A 26,078-nucleotide genomic window follows, 5' to 3' on the forward strand; every position below is an offset into this window, starting at 1 on the left:
AATTTTTGAAATGATTTACGAGTATTTTAATGTTCAACTAGAAAATAATATGTTGAATAGAAAAACTCTTTAAAAAACCTTTGTTGTTAGATATAGCTGGGGTCAGTATTAAATATATAACAGTATAACGTGATACTTATTAGATTTGTACGAGAGCACTGGTTCCTTCACATTTAGTACGAAACTATTATCGTAATAAACAAAAATGTTTTTTGTGCTAGGAGTGATTTTTTCACTGATCGTTTATATGAAAGCTAATAAAATAATAACACTTTATATACGCTTTTGTATATCCTTATTCGTAAAAAGATTTTTATATAAAAGACAAACACGTAGTATAGGGTCTACAAAATAAAGTCTTATGGTTATAAATGATTATTTTTCGTATCGTGATCACGGCAAGCGTTCATACTTATTGTATTTTGAGTGTTAATATGTAACCCACAAAAGAAAGAAAATGGTAGACCACACATAAGTATAGGAAAAGATATATACTACTTGTATCAATCAAGACTTCTTTTTAATGGTCACACTTATATAATTTGGTTGCCACACAAACGATGGGACACAGAGAAAGTTTCGGCTGAAGACAGTTGTTTGTGTAAAGATATTGGTACCAAATTAAATATTGAGAATGTTGTTGCCATTCAAAATGTACAATTCGTGGACTGCGAAACTTAGCTCCAAATGGAAAAATGTTTTTGAATTAAAAATTCATAAGTAGTACAGACACTTCACCGATTAACGTTTGAGTTGTAATTCACCACGAACGCTATATAGATACGGCCCAGACGACGATAACTTATTATTTAGCCTTTTTTAAGCTTCTCATTACTTGTCTAGGAATCTTCATTTATAGATTGAGACGCGCGAAGAAATAGTAATTCAGAATAGTTATATCACTTAGCTTTAGCAGAGTAAGTAAATGTTTCCTGCCACATTTTAAAAATATCACAGAATTCGATTTTCGATCATGGTGTTTTTTCTTGAGATAGTGATTGAAGGCACTTTAAGGCACTAAGTAAGATTTATTCCGATTAATTCGAAACCAAATATATAATTTACAATATACACTGCTCTGATTAGACAAATAGTTCCAGATACAATAGATTCGATTCAGATAAATCAGAGACCAATCGAACAGAACGAAAATGTCTAATCGGATTAGTCGATAATGTCGATCAGACGTATACCAGAGAGTCTGCCTTGCTTTCTTCTACAGGGAAAAACCAAAAAGTTTCTGAGAAATATATATTTACGATGAATATTCATGTAATGAGATTGCTTGTATTCAAATATAATGATAGTTGGTTTATTGATTGAACCCATCCATGCATACACATAATTAGTTAGTTGTGCTTGTGAGTCATCGTCTGCATTATATTCCTTTCTGTTCTTTAATAACTTGTTACCACTAACCATTTTTTCGGCCATTCAATGATATGCAAATTAAAGCGCTCGCACCCCGACCAAAAGGTGGGCAAAAAATAACGAAAACCCGTTAGTTTGACCCAATTCTGTGTTCTATCTTTATGCTACCTGTATAATGATTGGATATACTCGTATTCCTAACTAGTTTCAGTGGTGACCCACTGAAGGTGTCGCAAGCTTGGAGCTGCCCGAGGCCATATATTGGATTTCTCGTATGCAAAATTTATTAATTATGTGAGATCGTATTATCTGTGTGGCGGGTTTTTTTTTGTCTAAAGAAGCGCATTAAGCCCAAATAACCAGTTTGCGGATGTTTTGCATAAGAAGAACAAATTTTGGAAGTTGTTGAACTTTGACGCGCGTAAATTTTGTGCTCTTTCAAAAATAATTTCAATACCTAATTGACTGGTGAACATTAATCTGCTGACGTGCGCGTATAAATATCGAATCGGCGGGGTCCTCACCCTGCACAGGTGGGTCATTGTGGGTCATATGTTTCGTCGGGCTCATCAACCGCATAAAAATAAGTAAATCACTTGACTGGTTCTGATAAGAAAATGAGTTCGCACGTCAATTCGCCTCCAGACCTACTAATCCAGATTGCAACTTGCAGTTCAAATCAGCTTATAAAAATATTTACACCAGTAATTTAATTTTGATAATTAATTCAAACTGACAAGTTTAGTATTCTTATTTATAACATTTTTAAACGATTTATTTTTATTGATTTTAAATTTTGCATTTTACTTTTAATTCTGAAAACCAACAGTTTTATCAGCTTTTTAGTTTACGAGTATGTCTTTATTTTGGATGCAAAAATATTTGGTTAATTGTTTGTATTTGTTTATGTATTTCGTGTCGCGGTAATACATAGGATCTATTGAGCTTCAATACTGAGCTTAAGTACCTCCCAGCAAGGCTATCGGTTCCTATATTCAGACAGTTCTTACATCTTGTCTAACTTTCCCTACGTATTAAATACTTTAGAACAGGTTGTAGCAACTCAACTGCAATTTCTTTTCCTTAGGTATACACGTAAACATAGTATCAACATTTTACTATTCTATACTACTATTATTATAACTTAGCAGTCTGTCTTTAAATAACAGACACGTTCCCCCATTGGGAAGAATATTTCTAAATTGGGAGAATCCCTTTTTCTTGACGTGTCTTCTCGATTATTGTTAAATAGTACATTTGTTGCCCTTATAAACTCTCCTTGGAAGTCAAAAGAAACCCATCAATGTTCATATATCAGTTGCTCAGTCATCCAACTAAATGATAGCTCCATGTGTCCTGCTCGAGCAGCGTTCTAGTTGATGTGCCTTTTGACTTTTAGGCAAGCCCCACAGCCATTGGCCTGCTCGAGCATGTCAACATGTCACCATTTGGCAGGCCAACAAAAATATTTTGCCACAAACAATATCGCGCCATTGAGCAAAAATCGATAAGATATTGACAGCAGGGCAGCAGGAAATTCGCCGAGCGTCGCCTTCACGGTCTGTGCCGTGAAGGCACACGACTCCATCTGCCCATCTGCCCATTGCACGTGACACCTTTACCTTTGCCTAGACGGTGGTAACCAACACTGACATAATTACAGCAACTACAACAGCAACAAACACAATTTTTTGTACACGGCACGTGGAAAAACAAAGGGAAAGGAAGAAATCCAGCTAGCGCCCTTTCGGCGTCATTCATGTCGTGTTGGGAGCATATTAAACGCGTTTTCGGTTGTTTTGCTTATTTTATTTTGTTCTCTAGTCTAGGGTCGTGAGTTTTAGGGTGGCATCGTGTGAGTCACGCGAGCGACTACGGCTCGACTACGCTCTCGCTGCCCACTTTTTCATTCAAGAAAAATTCACTTCCTTGTCTCTTCGCGCAATCCTGAAAAAGAGAATATTTGGTAGCTTAGCTTTGGGGTGCTATTGGTACATACTCACACATATACTTGTACATACATATGTACATAATGTGTATGGGAGTGTGTTTATGTTTGTATATGTATGTGTATGTGTATGTGTGTGCGGGCTTATGTGGGTTGAACCAGGCCGGGGTCGTGCGCAAAAGAGTCGCCGTCGTCACGTGATTGTTTAAATGGCAACGTGGCGCCTTTGCTGTCGCCGGTTAACGGCTTGCCGCCGTCCAAGTGGTAAGTGGCATGTAAGCTTTGTTAGGCACAGTGGTGCAGCGGACACACTTGCATTGTCAAAATTAAATCACATTTTATAGTTTTTGGGATTATCAATAAATTTCCATGATTTCAAAATACAGTGAAAAGCCCTGTACCCAGACAATCTTCCGTCGCTGAGTTATATGCGCCCCTAGCAGAAGCAAAAATAAGAAGAAGAGGGAATTTAATGCTGGAGTTTGTGGGCGTAGTACTGGAGTGAAATTGTTTCGCTAATAACTTTTCTTATAATTGACCAGAGAGGGGGAGAGGGGAGGGAACATCAAACAAATAACATAAAATCGTGTAGCCTAGGGACTAGGATCGTTTACATACCAAGTTTGGTTTATATACGCTCAGCCGTTTCCTAATTCCAGACCTTCATCCAGACAGACGGAGATGCTTCCTTCTGCCTGTTACATACTTTGCACAAACCTAATAGACCCATTTTACCCTACGGGTACAAATTCCAATCAAATCGTTTCCCAAAACTCAGTTTGAAAAGATTCCCTACGCTGATATTGAATTTGCCAATCTGCACAGATTGTTGTACGGTCGAGATTAGAACAAATATTTAAAACCTCTAAAAATATGATAAAAATATGGAAGCTACGCCTTTTAAAATGTCCCGGCAAATGTTCCTTCGATCCGGTTATGTTGCACGCAAAAAAAAAAAAATGTGATGTGTGAGATTAAAGAGTGACGATTTAGGAATTACTATATGTACTATATATATAGTTAAGAGTTGCTAATTTGAAATTTTTTGTTCAGGAAATATAAACACATTGATGTGTATAGTTTTATTAGTTTCAATTCTTTTGCTGTTAGCAAATATTATTTCTATAAAGTAATTGTAATTTTGATATGTACTATATTACTCTTTTTATACCCTGTACCCGTAGGGTAAAAAAGGTATATTAGGCTTGTGCAAAGTATGTAACATACAGAAGGAAGCATCTCCGACCCCATAAAGTATATATATTCTGAATCAGCATGACGAGAGAAATCGATCTAGACATGTCCGTCCGTCTGGATGAACTCGAGGATCTCAGAAACTATAAAAGCTAGAATAACCAAAGTTGGCATCCAGATTCTCCTAGGTCCGAGTAAGGACGAGTTTATTTTATTTTTTGGAATTTTCCCCCCCTTCCCCCGCTACAGAATTTCGTCCACATTTCAAATGCTACCTAAACCAAACTTTGCACACATAATTTAAATATAATTGTCTACTGTTGTATAAAATTTTATACAATTCGGTCAATTCTAAGAAAAGTTATTAGCAAAACAAATTCTCGCCAGTACAACCCTCCCAAACTGCAGCAACAAGTTCGCTCTTCTTCTTCCTCTTTTTGGGCGCATGTAACTCAGTGACGGAAGTTTACCTGGGTACAGGGTATTACACTGTCGGGCTTGCTCTACTGTAGCGTTCTCTCTTGTTTTTATTGAATTATTTGGTAAACATTTACCCTTCAACCGTTTTGGACGATCGACTGACCCACTGTGCGATAATGGTAATTGGGGTTGGGGATTGAGGCTGGTACGAACTATGGGTCCGATGTCAATGATTGTTGTTGCCAAGTGGTTAGGGGTGGGGGCGAGGGTGTCGTCTTCGTTTGCTTGTGTGTGGGTTTCTTGTCGTGTGCATTGTTGCTCCATGTTTTGGCTTTTGCATGCGCTTACATGGGCTCGCAGTAGCCACAACAACAACAGCAACGACACGACAACAATAACAGCAACAGCAACAGCAACAACAATGAGCAATGCTTAAAATCAGGTCAATGAAATAGCAATATTTGGCACGGCTTTAAGTCGTTGGCGTCGCTTTTCATTGGCTCTTCTACTGCGAAGGTGAGCTCTGTTGCAATACCTTTTCCATATCGGTGTCTATATGCATGTGTGTGCGAGCATTTGCTTGTATGTGTGTGCGTGTGTGTGTGTGTGTATGTTGACAGTATGCTCAACTTAAAGGCGGACCACCCCACATGCTCACCCATGGTCATCGTCAGAGCACACCTGGCGTCCCACGGCTACTCTTCACTGTCTATTTTCGGCAATATACTTGTATTCCGACCATGTTGTTGACAGTTTTTAGTTTTCGTTTGCACACTTTTTAGTTTTGTGTCTCTTCTTCTTATTTGATTTTTTCTTTAAGTCTTTTGGCTTTTGTTTAATGTCTTTGTCTGTTGCGGTTGTGACTTTGAATTAGTTTACCTTTTCGCCTGTGACGCGCTTGCTGGCCAAATGTTTGTTGTTGCTGTTTGTTGTTGCAACTGCTCTTTTAGCAAGCTATTTGCGTGGCAGGCCCAAAAGGCGTGTGTGTAATGCTCACATTTATTGTCCCTTATTTTTAGCGACGGCTGTTGGTGGCCTGCTTTGTTATTGTTGTTATAGCCACGCGCTTTGTGGCCCGCTCTTCTGTATGCAATTTCAAACTTGATACCCCTTATTAATTAAACGCAAATGCTTTTTTATTCAAATGTGAGACCTTTCCAACGTTTCACACCTCGTGTATCAATTCGTTAAATATTACATTTTAAAATTTGTTGATATTAATATTCAAATTCGAGGCAGTCACAGCGTCGTGTGTATGCCATATAAATTATAATGCATCCACGTCTAGAAAAAGCCCAGAAAAAATCAATACGTGCTTGGGTCAATTCAATGAAATGCACTTAAAAAATAATTGTTTTGTTTACCTTTAATCCAATTATATATCTTTAAAAGCCACTTAGCTCAAACAATAACATTTAAAAAAAAATTAGACAATAAAAGAAACCCAGGCAATTTATTCAGGTACTTGATCAGAAACCTTTTAATACTTATTTTGAAAAACAAGTTGTAAGCATTCTTCAAAGCGTCTTTAGAAATTTGATTCTTGACCTTATGATGCGCAAAAAATAAACACATTAAGTGCGAAAAAGTTACAATTGAAATAAAACCTGCAGTCAAGACTATAAATTGTATGCATTATTCACTTCCGAAATTCGTTGACATTTCGAACGATAAATTGACCCAAAAATGTTCGATTTTGAAAACATTTGCATTTTATTTAATATATGAAACAATATATTACAGTGTAATAAAAAAAGTTAAAATTTTGCTGTCATCTCGAAAATGAACCTTTCATTTTATTCACAGCTTGGAAAGAACAAAGCTCCGCTTCTCACAATATATGACACAAAGTAATCTTATTTGTACTGTACATATTTAATAATTTATTAATATTAATAAATACATTTGTACCATCAAACGTCATAATTACGTTAAATTTCAAGTATTTTTGATACTTATTTTATAGAAGGTTATTTAAATGCGAATCATTTCCAACATCTCAAATCTTGACTCGAAGTTGAAATACTATGAAAAATATGAAAGTATGAAATACTAAGCCAACAAAATTTTTTTTTATCGATAATATACAAAAGAGATTATATTCAACGATGTTTATTTAAAGGCTTTTGTAAGTACATGGAATTGTAAAACAGTTGTCTAATGATTTCAAATAGCCTGCTATCATTAGTTGCTTTAAATTGAATTATTTAATTACTTGAACACTTGCCATGTACCTTAAAAAGAAAGAAACAAGAAATCTACCTATTTTAATATGAAGTTTTGATTAACCTAGTTGTTATTAACATTTCGTAAGTAAAAATAGACGAATATCTCTATCTTCCTTTTAATTTAAACATTGATTCGATTCAGTCTTCAGATGTTTACATTCTACAATCATTATCAAGTTTTCCTCAGAGAGAGATAGAGAGAGCGAGAGAGAGAGACAGAGACAGAGAGAGTGACAGAGATAGAGAGAGAGGAATAGGTTATGAGTATTTTCACTCCCATTGCATTTTATTTCAAATGTTTTTTTAAGCTCTTCGACGACTTAGTTCGTAATCGGTATCCTTTATAATACTTTCTATGTACACTGCATTCACTATTAATGCAAAGGGGTTGTGTGTAATTGGCCTCTCATAGCGTGTCCGCTTACACAATTGCTGGAGCTGGCGCGCCCTGCTTCAAGGCGTCACGACAAAGGCGCCCTGCTGTTCATTAACTTGGTCAGTGCCCAGTTGGCTGTATGTCTGCCTTCCTTACACATTGTGAGGCGTTCTCTGCACGCTTTTCTGCCTGCCATTGTTGAGGTCTTCGGCGGGTCGAGCATTATGTGTGGTCGTCCATTTGTGTGCGATTGCACTCCATGAGTCGCTTTGGATGGCTTTAATTTGCCATGGCTAGGCACAATTAGCGCACCTTAGCGCTGTCATTTGGTTGACATTTTCAGTCTATACACGCCCATCAACGGCACAGATTCTAAGAGCTTTGTCTGGCAAATATTTACAGTGGGTAATCGTACTACCTACTTTTTCTGTTTGCTGTTCCCAGGCGGCAGTGAAAAGATGTGACGTGCTCCGAGTCGTATGCGTAATGTGTAGCTGACTTGTCAGAACTGCCAAGCGCCCACTCCCTGCTCAGAGGGCCTTGCTCGAAGAGTGTGCGGGAGTGTGTGGCAGTGACGTCAACAATTGTTGCGGATATCACAGAGAAATGTTAAGATTTTTATTTATAAATGTTTGTATTATAGCCGCGGCCCAATAGTATGCGGGTCAACGTAGCGATGCGAGTTAGTGATGAGCGCGTGACAAATTATTGATGCTAACAATATGTAATCAATAGGTCTTAGGTCTAAACGCAAAGCAAGCGATGCAAAGTTCATGTTTATTTATAGGAAACCTGATATGTTGATATAGATCGTATCCTGTTAATTGCAATATTTAACAAAAGTATATACGGTTTTTAATAGATTTTTTTTATAGTTTTTTATTATATAGATTAGAACACTTACCGTCGATTAGTAGGGTCTTTTGATATGCTTTATTTCATTTCTCTGTTCAGCAAGGAATGATTTCAATTAAATTAATTCCTTTATTTAATTCTATATGTATTTGGCCCTTTAACTGTTTTTATACCCTGTACCCGTAGGGTAAAAAGGGTATATTAGGTTTGTGCAAAGTATGTAACATACAGAAGGAAGCATCTCCGACCCCATAAAGTATATATATTCTTGATCAGCATGACGAGAGAAATCGATCTAGACATGTCCGTCCGTCCGTCCGTCTGTCCGTCTGGATGAACGCGAGGATCTCAGAAACTATAAAAGCTAGAATAACCAAAGTTGGCATCCCGATTCTCCTAGGTCCGAGAAAGGACGATTTTTTTTATTTTTTGGAATTTGAGCACTCTTTTTAATAGGAAACGGTCCAGTAATTGGAGTCTGAGAATCTAATTTTTGGGGTCTCTGACGAAAAATAAGTGTTCAGGCTAAATATTAGGCCAGGCGATCGATGCTTGCAGCATTTTGTATACAAAAAGGATTTTCCTAGAATGCAGGAGTGTTATGTGGTTAAGACAATTCTTTGATGACTTGACTCAGATACTTTATATTTTCAAGCTCGTGTCCCTAATGTACATACGTATGTATGTACGTATGAACATATCTCATAACTCACACACGCACATGCATGTATACTCATCGGATTTGTCTGCTCGTGTAAAGTGCTGGGCTTTTTTGGCCAACAATTTAAAATTGCCGTGCCTTTACGGGGTTTGTGGGTTCCCCACTAAGTCTGATTGCTCAATAGGTTGACTACGTACACCCACGCCACACACAAGCCTACACCTCTGTACATATGTATGTCTGCATGTACATACATACATATATATATATATATATGCACGTACATATACATGTATTTAGATGTCGCACTTACTGCTTCGTCAGCGACTGTTGCGCTTTTGCATTTCGCATTTGCGCTTGGCCCAAAATTAGTTTGCTTTGGACGCTGGCCGTGCATTTGTGAGAGTTGTGAGAGTGTTCGCGTGTCGGTCTTTCTGTTTGGCTGTTTGTTAGTTTGGCAGTTGGTTTGAATTTGGCGCCCTTGAACCTTTGGCCGAATAGTTGCTGGTACGGCGCTTGGTACATTGCTGACGTGCTCGGTTGATTAGCAGCCAATTTATCGATTCGCCTCTGACCATATGCCACATGTGCTTATCTAGGTTTGATACACATAATTATGTAAATATACATACATATATGTACATACTATTTAGGTGCACATTTCTATGATATGGCGAGTGCAAAGTCTGCGCTTATCGTAGGGCACCAAAACAAAGTAAAAAATATTAGCTAGAGCCGTTAATCAAAAAGAACCCAAACTTTATATGTATGTGTAAACCAAAGTGTAAATATGCCGATCGAATGCCGACTCGACGCTTTTGCAATGCTTCCAATATACATACACACGTATTAATATTCATACTATGTATGTATCTGTATATTTAAGTGTGTGTGCGTGTGCAGTTTATCAACCTCATTTCTGGTGCGTTACCAAGCCGTTAATTCGTTTGCCGGCGTCGCTGATAAGCGGCCGTCTATAATTTAAATTTAATTGCAACGGACCAGGGCAAGCAGATCCATATTGCCAAATTCTTAGAATGTGTTTGTGGACGTAAAAATAAGTGCTGAGAAAAGCACGTGCCAGAGAGTTAAGAACCGTGGAGAGCATTCAAATTTATAAATAAACAATTTCAGCCCTAAATATGTTTAATAATTTATTTACACATCTTTTCTCTCTCCCTCTCTTTCTTACAGCTTACCAATTTGTGCATAGAATAATCGCCCAGAAGATCACGCTCAACAGAGAAGAAGAAGCTAGAAGCATAAATTAGTTAGCAGAGACACAAACCAACGACTTACAGGCAACCAACAGCACTTGCACACACAAACACACACAGAGCAACACAATGGCCTTAATTATGAAATGCATCGACAGCATTAACAGATATATGGACTCACATGGTGGTAAGTAATCCTCAGTTATTATCTACTGTATCGATGAGTCCAGAGCTCTGGAATATCATATTCTTTAACGATAGATCACAAAATCTTTTCGAGATAGCAATTCAAGCTGGCATAGCTTAACGAGCTGACTGGCTATAAATCTTCCCAAACCGGTTCAGAGATTTCCCGGTATTTTAATTTATTAAGTAGCACGACCATCCAGTGCAACAAATATAGTTAGCATATGACATTGCACTAATATCCTTCCGTTCACCCATGAGATCCCAATCACATCTATCTGTTTTGTATCGATGGATAACAATAGTTTTTGGTGTGTGATAGAAATATTTTCAAATTTGAAAAAAAAAGTCTGAAAATGTATAGTACAGTATGTTTGCGGAAGAGTAAAACCATTTTAATTCTTAACTGTATCCAGTGTTTTTGAAACAGTATGGTGTAATAAAAAATGATTAGATCACAGATAAAATTGTAGGTTTACATACTCTAAAAGCTAGCAAAGCTATTTAGTAAATAAAAAGAAACATTTCCCATGCTGTCTTGAAATTATAACATAGATTCATTGGGTACCAATATGCAATATTTCCCCAAGAATTTTTGATAAAATCGTGTTCAATAATTTTTTTAAAATTGATTGACAATATTTATAGATAAGCTGGATAATTAAAATAGAAAGTACAACTTATTGTGAAGTACTAATAGACTTCACTTTGAATTATTCGATCGTTCAAGTATCATTCGTTTATTATTTCATATTAAAATATTTTTCTGTTGTTGAAAAAAAATTTGAAAATATATACTTGTATAGTATGTGGAAGAGGAAAACCATTTTAATTCTTAGCTGTATCCAGTGTTTCAAAGAGTTTGCTGTATTAATTAATAATCTTGATTGATAAATTAGATAACACATGTAGATCACATATTATGAATACTCTACAAGCTACTGTATAGTATATTTAGTAAAAAGAAACATTTCCCATATTGTCTTGAAATTATAACACAGACTCATTGGCTACTAATATGCAATATTTTTCCAAGCCTTTTTGATAAAATCGTTTTGATTATTTTTTTAAACATATATCGACAATATTTGGTGTGAAGCTGGATAATTAAAATAGAAAAAGTACTAATGGACTTAACTTTTAAATATTCGATGGTTCGTTTATTATTTCTTATTAAAGTATTTTTATTTGTTATCTTAACTTGTGTGCTTTATGATCTCATTTTATTTTTATTTATCTTAAATTAAACTTATGTTTTCCTTAAATTGATTTATTTGTTCATTTTTGCAAAAGGAAAAAGTTGTGAAACCTATAAGCGATCCCTAAAAGCCAAATCGGTCCTAGTATATTTGTTTATTCCTTTAAAACAAATCAGACAGTACGAGATAGGCATAGGGTGTTCATTGCGCCCGTGGCACAGTCGCTGTAGTGCTGTGCTGGTGTTGGCTATGTCTACGTATACCTGCTAATTTGTCTAACCTTGAAACGCATTATTTTTATATTTTCGAGTGTTGGCGGTCGTTTCGTGTGTTTTTCTTGTTGCTGCCGCGCTCATCTTTCTCACATTTCTCTGCAAAACGGCAAACCTTTACAAAATTATTGAGTAATTTTTGACACCATCGCACTAATTGCTCACAATATCCAATACTTTTGGGGTGAATGCTAAGGCTAATGCTACAGCCAGGGCTACTTAAGATTTCGCGTGTAGCCAACAACCAACCAGCTATGAGCCCGCTCAAGCTTCTAGACAAAAATAGTCTCAGAAAAAATAAATAAATAAATAAAAACGAGGGCTATTTCCATGTTGTTCTGTTATTCTTCTATGGCATTATGTTGCTCTGTTATTTTTCCTCCATTCACGTGCTGTGCATTGCGCGCTTTTTGGAATATGTCCGAAAACATACATGCATAGGCACATAACACATTTATTTATTTAATTTATTATGGCGTGTATGTATTGGGAAGGAAGAAAATATGTTCCCCTTTGACAAATGTTAAGCAATTTTCAGCTGACTACATGGGACGTGTTAAAACTATGTTTCAACACGCTTCTGTGTGATAATCATAGGTATACGCATTTGTGTATTTACACATCTAACAAATACCTATATACTTATGTTTGTGAGTGTGTTTGTTGTGGGGGCACGCACATGTAAGACTCGTATATCGGAAGTCAAGCGTTGACCATAAATTGCCGGTGCTTTATTTTATAGGCACGACATCTGAGAACTACTTACATATAGTGTATGCATGTTTTCTCTTTGCTCTTTCATGTCTACTAAAATTATTGTAGACTTTCTGTCAAATAGTGACATCTCATAGATAATTAGAGGGCTGTTCCGCAGAAACTTACTTATTTTTAAGTATTTTTCAAGTCAGAATTTTTCTTTTTCTTCTTTAATTATTTTCTTTCTTTCTTGCCGCATGAATCCCGGAAACTAGTTTGGATTGTTTATACTGATCTGATGTTTCATTAAATGGGCGCACTAAAAAATAACTCTTTATTCTAAATCTTAGTACAATATTGGATTTATTCAGTTTTTATGGTTCCTCACTTTCATTACAAAAACATAGGAATGTTTGGTACAACAAAGTTGGGGTGCGTAAATGTGGCCTTGTGTAAACAATCCTCATTGAAATTAACAATAACATCAACAAGTTCTTATATTTAAATGCGATTCTATTGGAATCACCTTCAAAGACTGTCAGTCATTCGCTACATTGCTTAAGAGGTTGATCTTGGAATTGTAGTAATAGGTTCGTAGCCAAACTGCAGATAAGGCAGACTTTTGCAAATCGTTAGAGAGCTGAAATGGTTTTTGATTTAATTATTGCGACAGACTTAGAGAGTCTGAAGGGCCTTACCACTTAGCAGGATTGAGTCCCTTTTCATAAAGTTTTCTAGGGCGATGAATGTTATCAATCAGAACCCAAGCACTGATTGCATTCAATTTCAATTGTTTTTCGCCATTTCGTTAATCCATTTGTTGAAAGTCACTAACTGCTTCACGCTGCATATTGCTTATCTTTGAAATACATACTCGTATTTCGCGATTTCGTATGCCACTTAACAGAAACGTGGAGAAAAATTGGTTTATTTTGTATTATTATTAATACTATTATTAATAGTGTGCATGAGTGTGAGTGTTTGGGCAATTCCACTATAGTATTTGTATATGTATGCTGTTGCATAAGTTATGCATAAATAAATGTACGAAGAAATAACAAAAAGTTATGACATTTAGCACTGATTTGAATGCGAAATGAAGTCGAAATGTGCCATGCAGATGAAGATACAGACAAATGGGGTTTGACAGACAGTTGCTTATGGTTTTTTTTTTTAAATATACATATGTGTATGTACCTAGTATATGTACATATATGTATGTACAGGCTTACTTTTTAGTATTTGTGTAGGAATTTCAATCAATTAATAAAAATTAAGCGGCGTACACTGCACGTGCTGAAACTTAAAGCGGTCATTATCAATATCATCATCACCGCCAACACAAACGTTGTCATTAGCAACAACAACAACCTCATCATTGTGTTGGCGACATTGCCAGATGTCTGTATACACAGAGATGTCTAACACAAACATAAAAATGTGCCTCGAACGTGCGATGAGGCGACAAGCATTGCCAATGCTAATGATGAGAGAATGATAAGAGCTTTGCAAAGGCATGTGCGTGCGTATGCTTGTGTTTGTGTGTTTGTGTATTTGTTTTTTATCTACATACACATGAATGCATACATAGCTGTTAGACAGACACTTGTAACTGTTGTTATGTAAGTCAACAGCAGCAGCAACAGAAGAAGCGTCGACAGCAGCAATTGACATTGGCCAAACATTTGCTAAACTATTTACCTTTTGTGTCTCATTCACAGATTCAAGGACGAAGGATTGGCCCATGATGTCATCACCTTTTCCCACACTGGCCGCTTGCCTCACATATGTCTACCTTGTCAAGGTAAGTTAACTACCACCATTCGTTTCGTTTAATCTACAAAACGGCCATAATCAATCGTACGTGTACCGGTCGCCAGATGTTAAGCTAATCTTAAGCCGTCTGGCTTGAACATATGTAGACCTGTTGAAATACATATATACATATGTACAAATATGTATGTATATTGCATTGATTTGCCCCGCGCTATCAATCCCCAAGATCTCAAATGTGTTCAAGTCTTCTTGCTTAGCAAGCGTTGGGGGCGGCGCTTTCTCAATTGTTGCCGGACGGCTCTGATAAGCAAGAACCCGGAGCGCCCCGCTCCATCGCTCGTCTGCCCTGCGCCGGGTTGAGCAACTTTTATTTATGACACATGTATAGCATTTTTAATCATGTGGTGGATTTTGTTTTTCCACAATTCTATGATACGGTACTGTCTAATCAGTGCGATACGATAGATAATGCCCAGCCATGAGTAAAACAGAAAGAATGGCTATGCCAGAGGCATTTACAAAAGTACGTGAGGAATACTAATGTTGTTTCGACAATTCTACGACAATGAATCATAAAACTGTATTATCCTCAGTCATATTCATTTGGAAATACCAAAATATCGAATGATGAATATAAGTAGTATGGTTTACATTTCAAACAAATAGTGGAACAAATAGGATACAAATATATTTTAATACATTTTCGAAAATTTTTTATAGTTAAATATTTTAATATTTATGATATAACATTGAGGAAACTAGGAACTAAAAACAATAGAATGAACAATATATATTACTAGCTAATTATATTTCATGCCTGTGCATTATTTACTTTTGTTGTTTTGTCATTTGAATGAAGATGTTTCAAATAAAATAATAAGCTGTGTTAAAAGTTATATTCAGACTTTAAAAATAAATATAATTTAAACAAAACTGCCACTCGTTCTATAAAAAAAACTAAATTATTTCACCAACAATTTCGGTATTCGTAATATTAATATAATTAAAAATTATATATTAATACTTATTAAAATACTATGTACATATTTTTTAAATTCTGTAATTTACAATTAATCGTTTGCTAAATCTCTATGAACGGAGAAAATATTGACATTTAATGTAGGAGCAACAATTATGCATAAAGAAGCTTTTTTTATAAGTAACTTGACCATATTTTGCGTATCAGTCTTGCAGAAAAACGAAGCTCATTGACATAAATCGGTTGCTAATACATATGTATTTTACACTCTCTTTCTAGGTGCTGGGCCCGCGATTAATGGAGAATCGAAAGCCGCTGAATCTACAGAATACGCTTGTTGCCTATAATGCGATACAGGTGGTATTTAGCGCGTGGCTGTTTTATGAGGTAGGTTACAGACTACAACTACAACAAGAACAACAAAAACCGCACCACAAACCCCACATATATTCAACTCATCGCGTCTTCTTCGATGTCGTTCCTGTCGTCGCTTTGGCTGCTTGCAACAACAATAAAATCAACTGCAACATGGAAATTTTTTGTTACAGCACAGCATGGCGCGTTATGTTGTGTTTTGTTTTTCTTTTTTTACAATTATTCATTTGCTTTAAATATTTTCTTTGTTTTGTTCTTGCGATAATTTCATTTATTTTAGTGTTTAATGGGCGGCTGGTGGGGTTCATATAGTTTTCGCTGCCAACCAGTGGACTACACTGATAGTGCCACGTCCAGGAGAGTAAGTGTCGCCTAAAGGCTTTACCTACTTAGTAACTATAGCGTTAAATGTATTGAACAATTCTGAAAAGAGAGTTTCGTGGAATATTGAAAGACCCTCAAAGAAGAAACTCGCGAATCCTTTTCGCGATCCCTGCCTACGCTGTTAGTCAAGAAACTACGATGCATACGCCCATCTCTCCTAACTTCAAAGCTCGTCCAATAGGGACCACAACAAACCGACAGCAGTTACTAGCATACACTTTTGTTTGATTTATGAAGTCAAATATTAAGGGTATTCTCTTAAACGTTGAAACTGCTGAAGACAAGATAACCAAAAGAAGCGCAACAAATTCAAGACTTCTATATTATTTGAAAACAAACTGAGCGTAATTTTCGCAAATAGTTACCCAATCAACTTATCTGTGAATACATCAGGACCTACGATCCAAAAACATACAAATGTATTTGCATATATAGTACATATGTATATGCCTTATTCAAGTTCGAAATGGCTTTATTGAGAGTCCGACATCTTTATTTAAAACCTGAATAAACGTTAATCTGAGTCCACCACTTTAAAATGGATTCTTCAATTTAAAAAACAATCATTTTTATAATACGGACCTATTAATATAACTTGGTAGGTAACTTGTTTTACTTTACCCTTCATTTAAAGTATCTCCGATTTGGTTAATATTTGTAATCTTTGCTTAAATCTTCTTTTGAGTGCTACAAATTTTCTTAAAAGCAGATCATGATCAAGTAAAGCTTGTTGTCCAGGAGATTCGGGTGATCTTTGAGATTATCGAGAAGCCCATATAGTATTTGCATGGGCTTTATTCTACATTTGTAGTAATTTTAGTGTTTTACCTCAATATTGCAAAAAAGTAAACAAAGTTGTTTTGTGAAAATTTATAATAAGCTCAAGCGGAATGAACGTTTAAGAAAATACCCATAAAAATTTTGAATTTATAAAGATTCTTGTGCGCAGGTGAAGATTAACAAGCAAAGCTTTCTCACATATAAAATTATTATATAAATAACTTATTTTTATTTGTAATATACATATTTAAATTTATTTAACTACACGTCCAGAGAAAACGTGTTGCTGGTTTTAAGATTCGCTTAGCAAAGAAAAAAAAAAAAAAAACAACAACGACTAATACCAACAGCTAGTATTAAATAAATTTACACGCCGAACTCGCGGCATCAGTTGTGTCCAATAGCATCATTAAAAAACAATTGCCATTTACTCGCACTTGTATATAAATGCCAGAGAAATTGGTAATTAATTTTACCTAACATACATACTCGTACATTAGAGTCTAAGTCACAACAAAATTATCGCTTTGATTAATCTAAGTTACGCTTTATTAGTTGTATTTTATTAATTATTAATTCAACGCCCGCCAACGCTGTTTACTAACACTGAAAAATAAGCAACAACTTCAAAAACAAAAACAAAAACAACAACAAAAAAAAACTAAGTACTACTACAACATACAACATACACATACATATGTAAATAGCCAATGGCGTTATTTGTATGTGACTCTATGTGTGTGTGTCCGCTTGTGTATGTGAGTGTGTTAAGTAAGTACCATAATGTGTGTGTGCGTGTGTGTGTGTAAGTGTTTGTGAGTAAAACTCTTTACAGCAGCGCAAACCTTGGAAGCAGAGCAGCCGACAGCATCATCGAACGCACATCATCTCCTATTCTACAACTACAACTCACGCCTTTCCTCGCCTCGCCCCTCAACTCGCCCCTCAACTATAAATTCTTATACTCTACATTTACAGATAGGCGTTTCCGGTTGGCTAACAGGACATTATAGCTTTCGATGCCAGCCAGTTGACTATAGTAATAATCCTAGAACCTTAAGGGTATGTGTTAACCTCAGCGACCACTGCAACAACAACCCCAACAAACAGCAACAACATGAATGATAATTGACAACGAAACGCCAGCAAAAAGCATTCTCCTTTCCTCTCTCTTTCTTTCTCTATCTCCTCACACTCTTGTATTTTGTTCGATTAACTGGCTTTGGTTGTATGTGTGTATGTGTGTGTATGCAATTGGTTTTAAAGCTCTTAATGGCGTGGGGTATGGTTGAAAAATAATGAAAAAAAAAACACATTTCTTGTATAATTTTCAAATTGGCTACATAATTATTACTGTTATTTCTTTTTACGTAAGGGGTGTACGGGCTTTAACGCATATTATTTAATAAGTAAACCTCTAACTTACGAAAACTAACGCTAATAATCCCACTCGAAGAACTCAGCATGTGTATGCCGTCTACTATACTCGTAACTGTCATCGTTCAACTGTCACTAAATGCATAAGAGGCCCCGATATTAGTTACATACTCTGCGTATACTGTATACTCTGTATGTATTCCCCATATTATCCATTTAGCACAACTTAGTCACCCCTTAGGCACTCTAGCGCAACATTCTCTCTCCTTGTATTTTGCCCTCTCAAAACTGTCTGCAAATCTATATATATAGTATAAGTACAGTATACCAATAATTGAGGCAATGGCCACAGTTTGATTTTTGAACCTTTAATCAATTAATTGAATGTACCCCCAACACTCTCGTTCCTTTTGAACTGCATTACCCGATCTACTATATGACTGCTATGATAAACAATGACAAATTAATTTGATTGCGCCGATCTAATTCAAACCCAAAACACCCGAGCGTATGCATGAATAAACAAATCCAGTTTAATGATAATTTTATTTTAACCGATTAATTTAAAGAACTAAAGCATACTTGTGTGTGTGCGCGCGTGTGTGTTTGGAATGAAAACATACTTATCGACTTGGTCGATATTTTTTGATACCCTACCCAGTTCAAGATCATTGTAGAAGATACCTATTTTAGGTGCACAAAAGTTATAATACAAGTAGATAATATAATAGATTATAATACGGATCAGGCATAATAGCTTAAAATAAACGCCTAGATTTAGGCTTACAAAAAAAGTGCATTTACTGATCCGCCATATTTTTTTACTTGTAGAAAAGTTAAGCAGCTATAAATGACTCCCGAGAGTTCAATTGATTGGAAAGAAGACCCGACTGCGATTACATTATCTCAAAAAATCGTGGGATATTTAGAGGGAAAATGTTGATTTGCTTTTGCTTTTACTCCGTCAGACTTTATGCTAGAAATTTTAAACTGCACGATAATAATTAGACTAAGTTAAGCTAAGGAGTAATAGGAAATGCTTAGACCTACTTATCATTAGCGAAACTTTTCCGTTTTATCCCAGACATTTACTTATAAATGTCCATTAGTTACTGAATATTGATAAGAATTGCAACATTTGTTAGTTACCCATCTGGGGTAGGGTATTGAAAAGCACATTGAAGAGATTAATAGACAATGTAAGTGATATTTAAAAGCTAAACTAACACAAGCCTTTCTCTGTTGCCGCCCTACAAATAGATGGTCCATGCGTGCTGGTGGTATTACTTCTCCAAATTCACAGAGTTCATGGACACGGTAAGTCCCCCGCCACTGTACAACTACATACATATGAAGGCGACGTCGCCAACATGGCCGTCATTGACGACGTAACCAATGATTGCCAGCTTCGTTACCATAAATCATTTTCTTCTCGCTTCTGCAGATTTTCTTCGTCTTGCGCAAGAAGACCAGCCAGGTAACAACTCTGCACGTCATACACCACGGCTGCATGCCAATGTCGGTGTGGTTTGGTGTTAAATTCACGCCAGGTGTGTATGACAAGCAACTTTCTTGCCACTATAGATGATACGTATTGTAAAATTACGTTCCGTTACTTATTTGATGTCATTTACTGTGCGTATCTAGGTGGACACAGCACTTTCTTTGGCCTGCTCAATACATTCGTACACATTGTCATGTACACCTATTATATGTTCTCGGCCATGGGCCCACAGTACCAGAAATATCTGTGGTGGAAGAAGTACCTGACCACGCTCCAAATGGTGGGTAGTTGGCTCTTCGAGTGCTCGGAGTCGCTTCTAACGTATCCTTGCAGGTTCAATTCATTTTGATCATGGTGCATGCCTTCCAATTGCTCTTCATTGACTGCAATTACCCGAAGGCGTTCGTCTGGTGGATCGGCATGCATGCCGTCATGTTCTTTTTCCTCTTCAACGAGTTCTACAAAGCAGCCTACAAGAATCGCCGCAACGTAAGTGAAACCATACCAATTAGAATTCAAGCTACTAGATCTCTTAGATTCAAAATAGTGACCGATCTGTGCAGTATTATTAACTCAAGTGATCATATAACCGCACACCTACTACGACCATAAAAACTTTGAAAACGTATAGGAAATGACGAGTGCTTAGTAGGCCTCATTTCTCATGTGAATTGTGCAGAGGCAAGGGATTTTATTGCGCGAATTATTATGGCCATTAGGTTTATAGCATAAAGTCCGAGTAAAAAAGCTTCGGCGCTCCCTCCATTATTAGTGCGTTTGTAAGAAATGTGTGCCGCGCTCTTCGTCTCTTCCCACGTTGCGTTTTGGTTGTGCTGTGCGGCCTAATGTGGTTGCTGGCTGCGAAAAGACAAAAGCACCGTTAAATGACATTTTAAAGACACCAACACCACCAACAACAGCAACACGATAATTCGTCCCAGCCAGAGCGACGACTCGACATCAACCAAAATTCCGGTCTGTGTTAATGAAAACGAAAACTCAGTCAAAGTCGCGCGAGCCGCGCTTACATCATCACCATGCAGTGGGGAGAGCGGGGATGGCAGCGGGGAACGGGGAACGGGGAGCGGGCAGCAAGCAGCAAGCAGCGCTGCTGCACCTTGTGGCCAGCCGCCTATTGCATATTTGTGGACCAAATTCATTAACAAGATTTCGTCAAGTAGGTCTCTGGGAATTTAGGTCCCGCTTAGCCGCCTTGCGCACGAAAGACTGGCCAAAAGCAACGGTACAAAAGCGTTAAAGCCGAAACTGAAGCTGAAACCAAAGTCGACGTCGACGTTTATTTGGGCGACTGAGACCTGAGAGACTCGAGGCCCGCAGCATCCGTGGTCGCCGAAAACAAGTGAAAGTTTAACGAGAAAAAAATACGAGCACAGACAAAGCGGCGCAGACATTGCATAATATTTTTTATACTCTTTATTTTTTCTTGTTCATTGTGTTTGGTGCGCGCATGAAATTATGCGATAAATGTAAAATGTCGCTATAAAAGTCTCTATCTGCTCGGTAATATAGTTTACGAGTGTATTTAGCATGCATCACGCATACGCACCGGTGCCACTGTGACCTTACTTATCGGCTTGTAATTCTTCAAATATGTACAAACATGTGTGTACAGGTGTTTATTAGGTTATTACCCGATTAGACCACCCAGTAATACGTCCGACGCCAGAGCAAGCCACAATAAAAAAAAAGTTTTTTGTTCTTATACTTGTACTTGTAAAGTACGTAGTTCAACGCAATTTACACAAACAATTTAAATTTAGATTCGTATTGCTCCCGTTACCTGCAAAATTCCATGTAGAACTTTCTGTATCAGTACGCAGCATAAACGCAACTAAACTGCTGACAAAACACCATTTCGAAAACTGTAAATTTTCCCCTTCTGTTTCGTGTGGCCACATTTTAAGAGTACATATAAGTATGCCTTTACTCTTGCCATAAAGTACTATTTATTTTTATTTTGTAATTGTTTTATAATTGTGTTTTGTATAAAGTATAAAGAAATAAACAATATTCAGTTTTTGTACGCCCAAGGGGAGTGTCCGCTTAAGGGGATACTTAAATACTTTATACACCGATCGAAAAAGTGTCCGCCGAAGAGAGTGTCCGGATAGAAGAGGTGTCCATTAGGGGAGTTTTCACTGTATAACAAATTGCTTTTTATTGGAAACATAAAATGTTACCGCTATCGCGACAATAATCGACATTTTGATAACAATTGCTGTTCACAAACACGTCTCAAAATTAACCGAAAACTTGGCAAATACCGCTAGTAGTGTATTAATAAATATTTCCATATCATGAAATAAAAGCTCGTAGGATTAGCTCTTAACATACAATAATAATACATACATACTTGTTTTTGGTAATTTTCTGTTTGAAATTAATCAATGTTTTTACTCTAATTAAACAGAACAACTATTTTACTGTTCGCATTGCATATTTTAAATGACGATAGCAACTATTTTGTGCAAAATATATATCTTTTACTGATCATTTCATTTGTTAAACGAAAGTAATTTACAGTAAATGAGGAACAACTATTTACAAGTATTTGATGAATTGAATAAATCTAAATACTGAAAAAAGATTAGATTAATAAGTGTTGGTTCTTCGTTATTTTTATTTTTTTATAAATAATTATGTATAAACAAAAGTAAATGAATGATAATATATGAACATATAATATTAAATGGGCATACCATTAATAAAAATGATTGTAAAAGATATTGGATGTAAATTTAGCGTAAAAGCATTCAATTTAAATGAATTATAAATTGTACAACCAATATTGCATTACGTTAAGTAAACATGGCTGCCATAAATAATTCGTTTGTTTTCACCTTTCTTATCGTATATTAATCCTTAGCTGCCAAATAGGGATACAGTCTAGTTAGAGGCAATTAATAGTATCACCAGATACCTTTATTTTGTCCATTTAATGCACACATTTTTGACAGAAATCTAGGAAAAGTTTCGTAATGTAATAATTAACTCTTTTTGTGACAATTTCTTTATAGAAAGCCAAGGCGGCGCTCATCGCCAATGGTCTGGCCCTTTCCAATGGCTTTTGCAAGAGCATCACAGCGCACGATGATCTCGCCATGCCACAACCCGTGCCACAGGAGGCAGCAACAACGGCGGCAGCAAAAACGAAGTCTGCTACCAATGGTGCCGCCAATGGCCATGTGAATGGCCTGAAGAACGGCTATAAACAATTGGCCAACGGCAATGCCGCCGCTAATGGCAACGCGCACAAAACGAACGGCGTGCTGCTGACGAATGGATACGGGAATGGACATGCCACCAAGCTGCTGGACGATGTGGCACAGGAGCTGACGCAGCGGAAGATACAGAAATAATATCGGGGCAAAGCGGGGCGACGCCACATTCAGCTTAGGACATAGAAGTTGTAGCGATAAGTGGAGCGCCACAAGTTTAGTCGAGCTCTAAAGTCATGAACACACAATAAATCCACCACACCCCACACCACACCACACCACACCACCACATACGAGGGCACACTCTCGCACTCTCTTATACAGAGTGCAGAGTTGCATTCACATCCATACAAGCGAATACAAATTCACTCGCACACACATACACACACGTACATTTTGGAAATTGTATTGACATTCAAATAACTTTTAGTTAAAAAACAAAAGAAAACCAACAAACAAGAAAAACAAAAATTATTACTAAAGCGTAAAGTAATTGTATAATTTAAAAAAATTGATGATACAAATGTTAAGTAAAGAGCAAAGTAAGCGCCTAAGCGTCAACTAAACTAAGGGGCATATTGTTACTGATAAATATTTTTTGCAGCAAGCGGTCTATAAAGTTCGTACATACAAATATACATAAAGAGAACTAAAGCAATTGCTATATATACATACATACACACATTACGTATATATATATATATATATATATATATATATATATATACATACATACTACATATATAAATTGTCCGTTCATTTTCGTTGCTTTTTCTTTTTATCTACTTTAGTTGTACAAAGCGTAAAACTTTTAAGGCGAATTGTAAAAAAACACAACAAAAAAAGAAACAAAACAGAAACACAAACAAAAACAATAAGCAAGCGTAAGCAGTTTATAAACTAAAGTAATGATTATTATCTTTAATTGTGTGTGAACATGGAAATAAACTATTTAAGACTAGAATTTAATTTATATAACAAGAAATATAATAAATTACAAATATATACAAAAATTCGATGGCGCACTGAGGGGTCACAAAAGTTTTGTAAATGTATAAAGCAAAAAAAATTAAAACAAAAAAAAATAAATAAAAATCAAATAAAATAATGAATAATTTAAGGTGCAGTAATTGTTAAAAGTCAGCAAAATAGTCAGTCAACAGCAACTATTTAAGTTATTATTATTAAACGAGAAAAAGGAAAAAAATACAAATAACAAAGCATTCAGCGTTTGATGCCGCGTTTCAAACAATAAACCGAAAACCAAACAAAACGAAAATCACCCACAAAAATAGATCGTTAACCGATTTTGGGCATTAGCCAAAAACTGATAACATGTTTCATTAATTTATTCTAAATAAATTGTGCAACTCGCTAAACTACAAGGAACTACATATACATTCAAGAGCATCCGCTTAATATCCACTCTATATGCCAGTCATACACTTACACCTACAATATATATTATGTACTTTGTATGTACATATGTACAAAAGTTTAGACATACACACACACATACACACACACACACACATCCGAAATTGAAACGAGCGTTGGAAGGCGAACTTGTTGAGCAAAAACAAAGTAGACTGTAAGTCCCACTCTAGGTTCTACTGACTTGTACGAGTATGTAGGTATATATGCAATTGCAATACATTTTGTATGCGTAGAAGCCATTTTTATGGAGCAGTATAATTGTGTAACTGAGTGTAATTATTATTATTATATTATAAAAATATATATATTATTGTAAAACAAAATCGGAGCAAAACAAAACAAACAAAATATTGTGTAGAAAATTAGGCGAAAATGGAGTGGAGCATTTTTTCAATAAAAACATTAAACTTTAAAAAAATACCGCGATTTTTTATTGAAATATTTATTCGAAATACTTACTAAGAATAATACTAAATACTAAGAATAGAATGGAGTAGAATAGCTTTTCTTTTTTTGTTGCTGTTATACCCACCTTGTTGTAAATTTTCTTATCTAGCCAAATTGAGGAACATTTTGAAAGAGATTTACCACAAAACTTAAACTAAACTGTACACTCGTCTTAATTTATTTATCGACAATCAAAGCTGTCGATGAAAGCATAAAAACAATACAAAAGACAACTTAAGGAATACAATTAAAAGTCGGAAGGGAAAGCTTTTAAAGTTACAATAAGATTTAATAACGAAACCGGCGCGATGGGATAAATTTGTTTGCCCAGCGGCCAGCTATGCCCCGATTCCCAGCACAGAATGGTCAGACACGTTATTAGAAGTAACGAAACAAAAATAGGAAGAAGCAAGAAAAACCACTGCAAAAGTGAAAGTAAGAACTCGTAAAGTATGTTTAAATTTATTAATTCAATTCATCATTTAGTGTAAGACCCAAAGGGGGAAGTTTGTTTGCCAGTCCGGCCAGCAAAGCCCCAACATACAGTCATGGTAATAATGATTCTCGCGGAGGTAGATGAAAATATAAGATTTATGTGAGGGGTGGGAGAGCGCACTTGAGAGCAAAAAAATACAATGCATTAAAATTAGTGCATAATACTTAAAAAGAATTGTGCAGAAGAGACAAAATATAATAATCCTTGTTTGGTCTGCAAGGTACCGAAAAATTAATACGGCCTAAAATAACAGAGGAATCAACATCCCCGACATACAATTTGTAGAGAAACAGAACACCCTAATACAGGTTAATAATTAATTAAATCTGATATAATAGCGATCTCAAAATGAACAATGTGTATTATTTACAATTTTTAACGCAATCTACATTCGAAATGAATGGAATATCAAAATTAAGGACAGGACTTCGGATTTTTTTTTACCACTTTCGACGTTGTGAAATTGATTTTGGCGATGAAGCTGTACTCTTCGCCAGGACCAAGATTGTGGTCAGCCAGCAATCGACTATAATAAGCCAAAATCTACAAAAAGTGTTCCTAGGCGAAGCACTTTCAAGGAAAATATGCCGATGTCGTGATTGAACATTTGGAAAGGTAGTACGGTAGGTTCTGAATGGCTCACAACCATTTGGTTGCTAGA

The 26,078-nt window shown here is 36.1% G+C and overlaps 1 protein-coding gene across 7 annotated transcripts in view; it reads left to right on the forward strand.

Annotated features, from left to right (window-relative positions):
• Nucleotides 1-24,152, forward strand: part of LOC115625586 (elongation of very long chain fatty acids protein AAEL008004) — a 44,821-nt gene extending 20,669 nt beyond the window's left edge. For 4 of the 7 annotated variants that reach the window (XM_030520690.1, XM_030520693.1, XM_030520691.1 and 1 more), the window contains 9 exons: nucleotides 10,248-10,457; nucleotides 14,345-14,427; nucleotides 15,658-15,765; nucleotides 17,896-17,979; nucleotides 19,555-19,611; nucleotides 19,739-19,844; nucleotides 19,942-20,078; nucleotides 20,132-20,287; nucleotides 22,837-23,178. In XM_030520690.1, coding sequence (XP_030376550.1) covers nucleotides 10,400-10,457; nucleotides 14,345-14,427; nucleotides 15,658-15,765; nucleotides 17,896-17,979; nucleotides 19,555-19,611; nucleotides 19,739-19,844; nucleotides 19,942-20,078; nucleotides 20,132-20,287; nucleotides 22,837-23,178 — 1,131 coding nt within the window. In that variant the 5' untranslated portion in view covers nucleotides 10,248-10,399. Of the gene's footprint in view, nucleotides 1-10,247; nucleotides 10,458-14,344; nucleotides 14,428-15,657; nucleotides 15,766-16,033; nucleotides 16,115-17,895; nucleotides 17,980-19,554; nucleotides 19,612-19,738; nucleotides 19,845-19,941; nucleotides 20,079-20,131; nucleotides 20,288-22,836 lie in introns of those variants that run through there. The other 3 variants (XM_030520696.1, XM_030520694.1, XM_030520695.1) reach the window with 3 other exon arrangements.
• The last annotated feature ends 1,926 nt before the right edge of the window (nucleotides 24,153-26,078 follow it).

The sequence above is a fragment of the Scaptodrosophila lebanonensis genome, unplaced genomic scaffold (assembly GCF_003285725.1).
Source record: "Scaptodrosophila lebanonensis strain 11010-0011.00,11010-0021.00 unplaced genomic scaffold, SlebRS2 tig00000072-arrow-pilon, whole genome shotgun sequence".
NCBI classification, from domain to species: domain Eukaryota; kingdom Metazoa; phylum Arthropoda; class Insecta; order Diptera; family Drosophilidae; genus Scaptodrosophila; species Scaptodrosophila lebanonensis.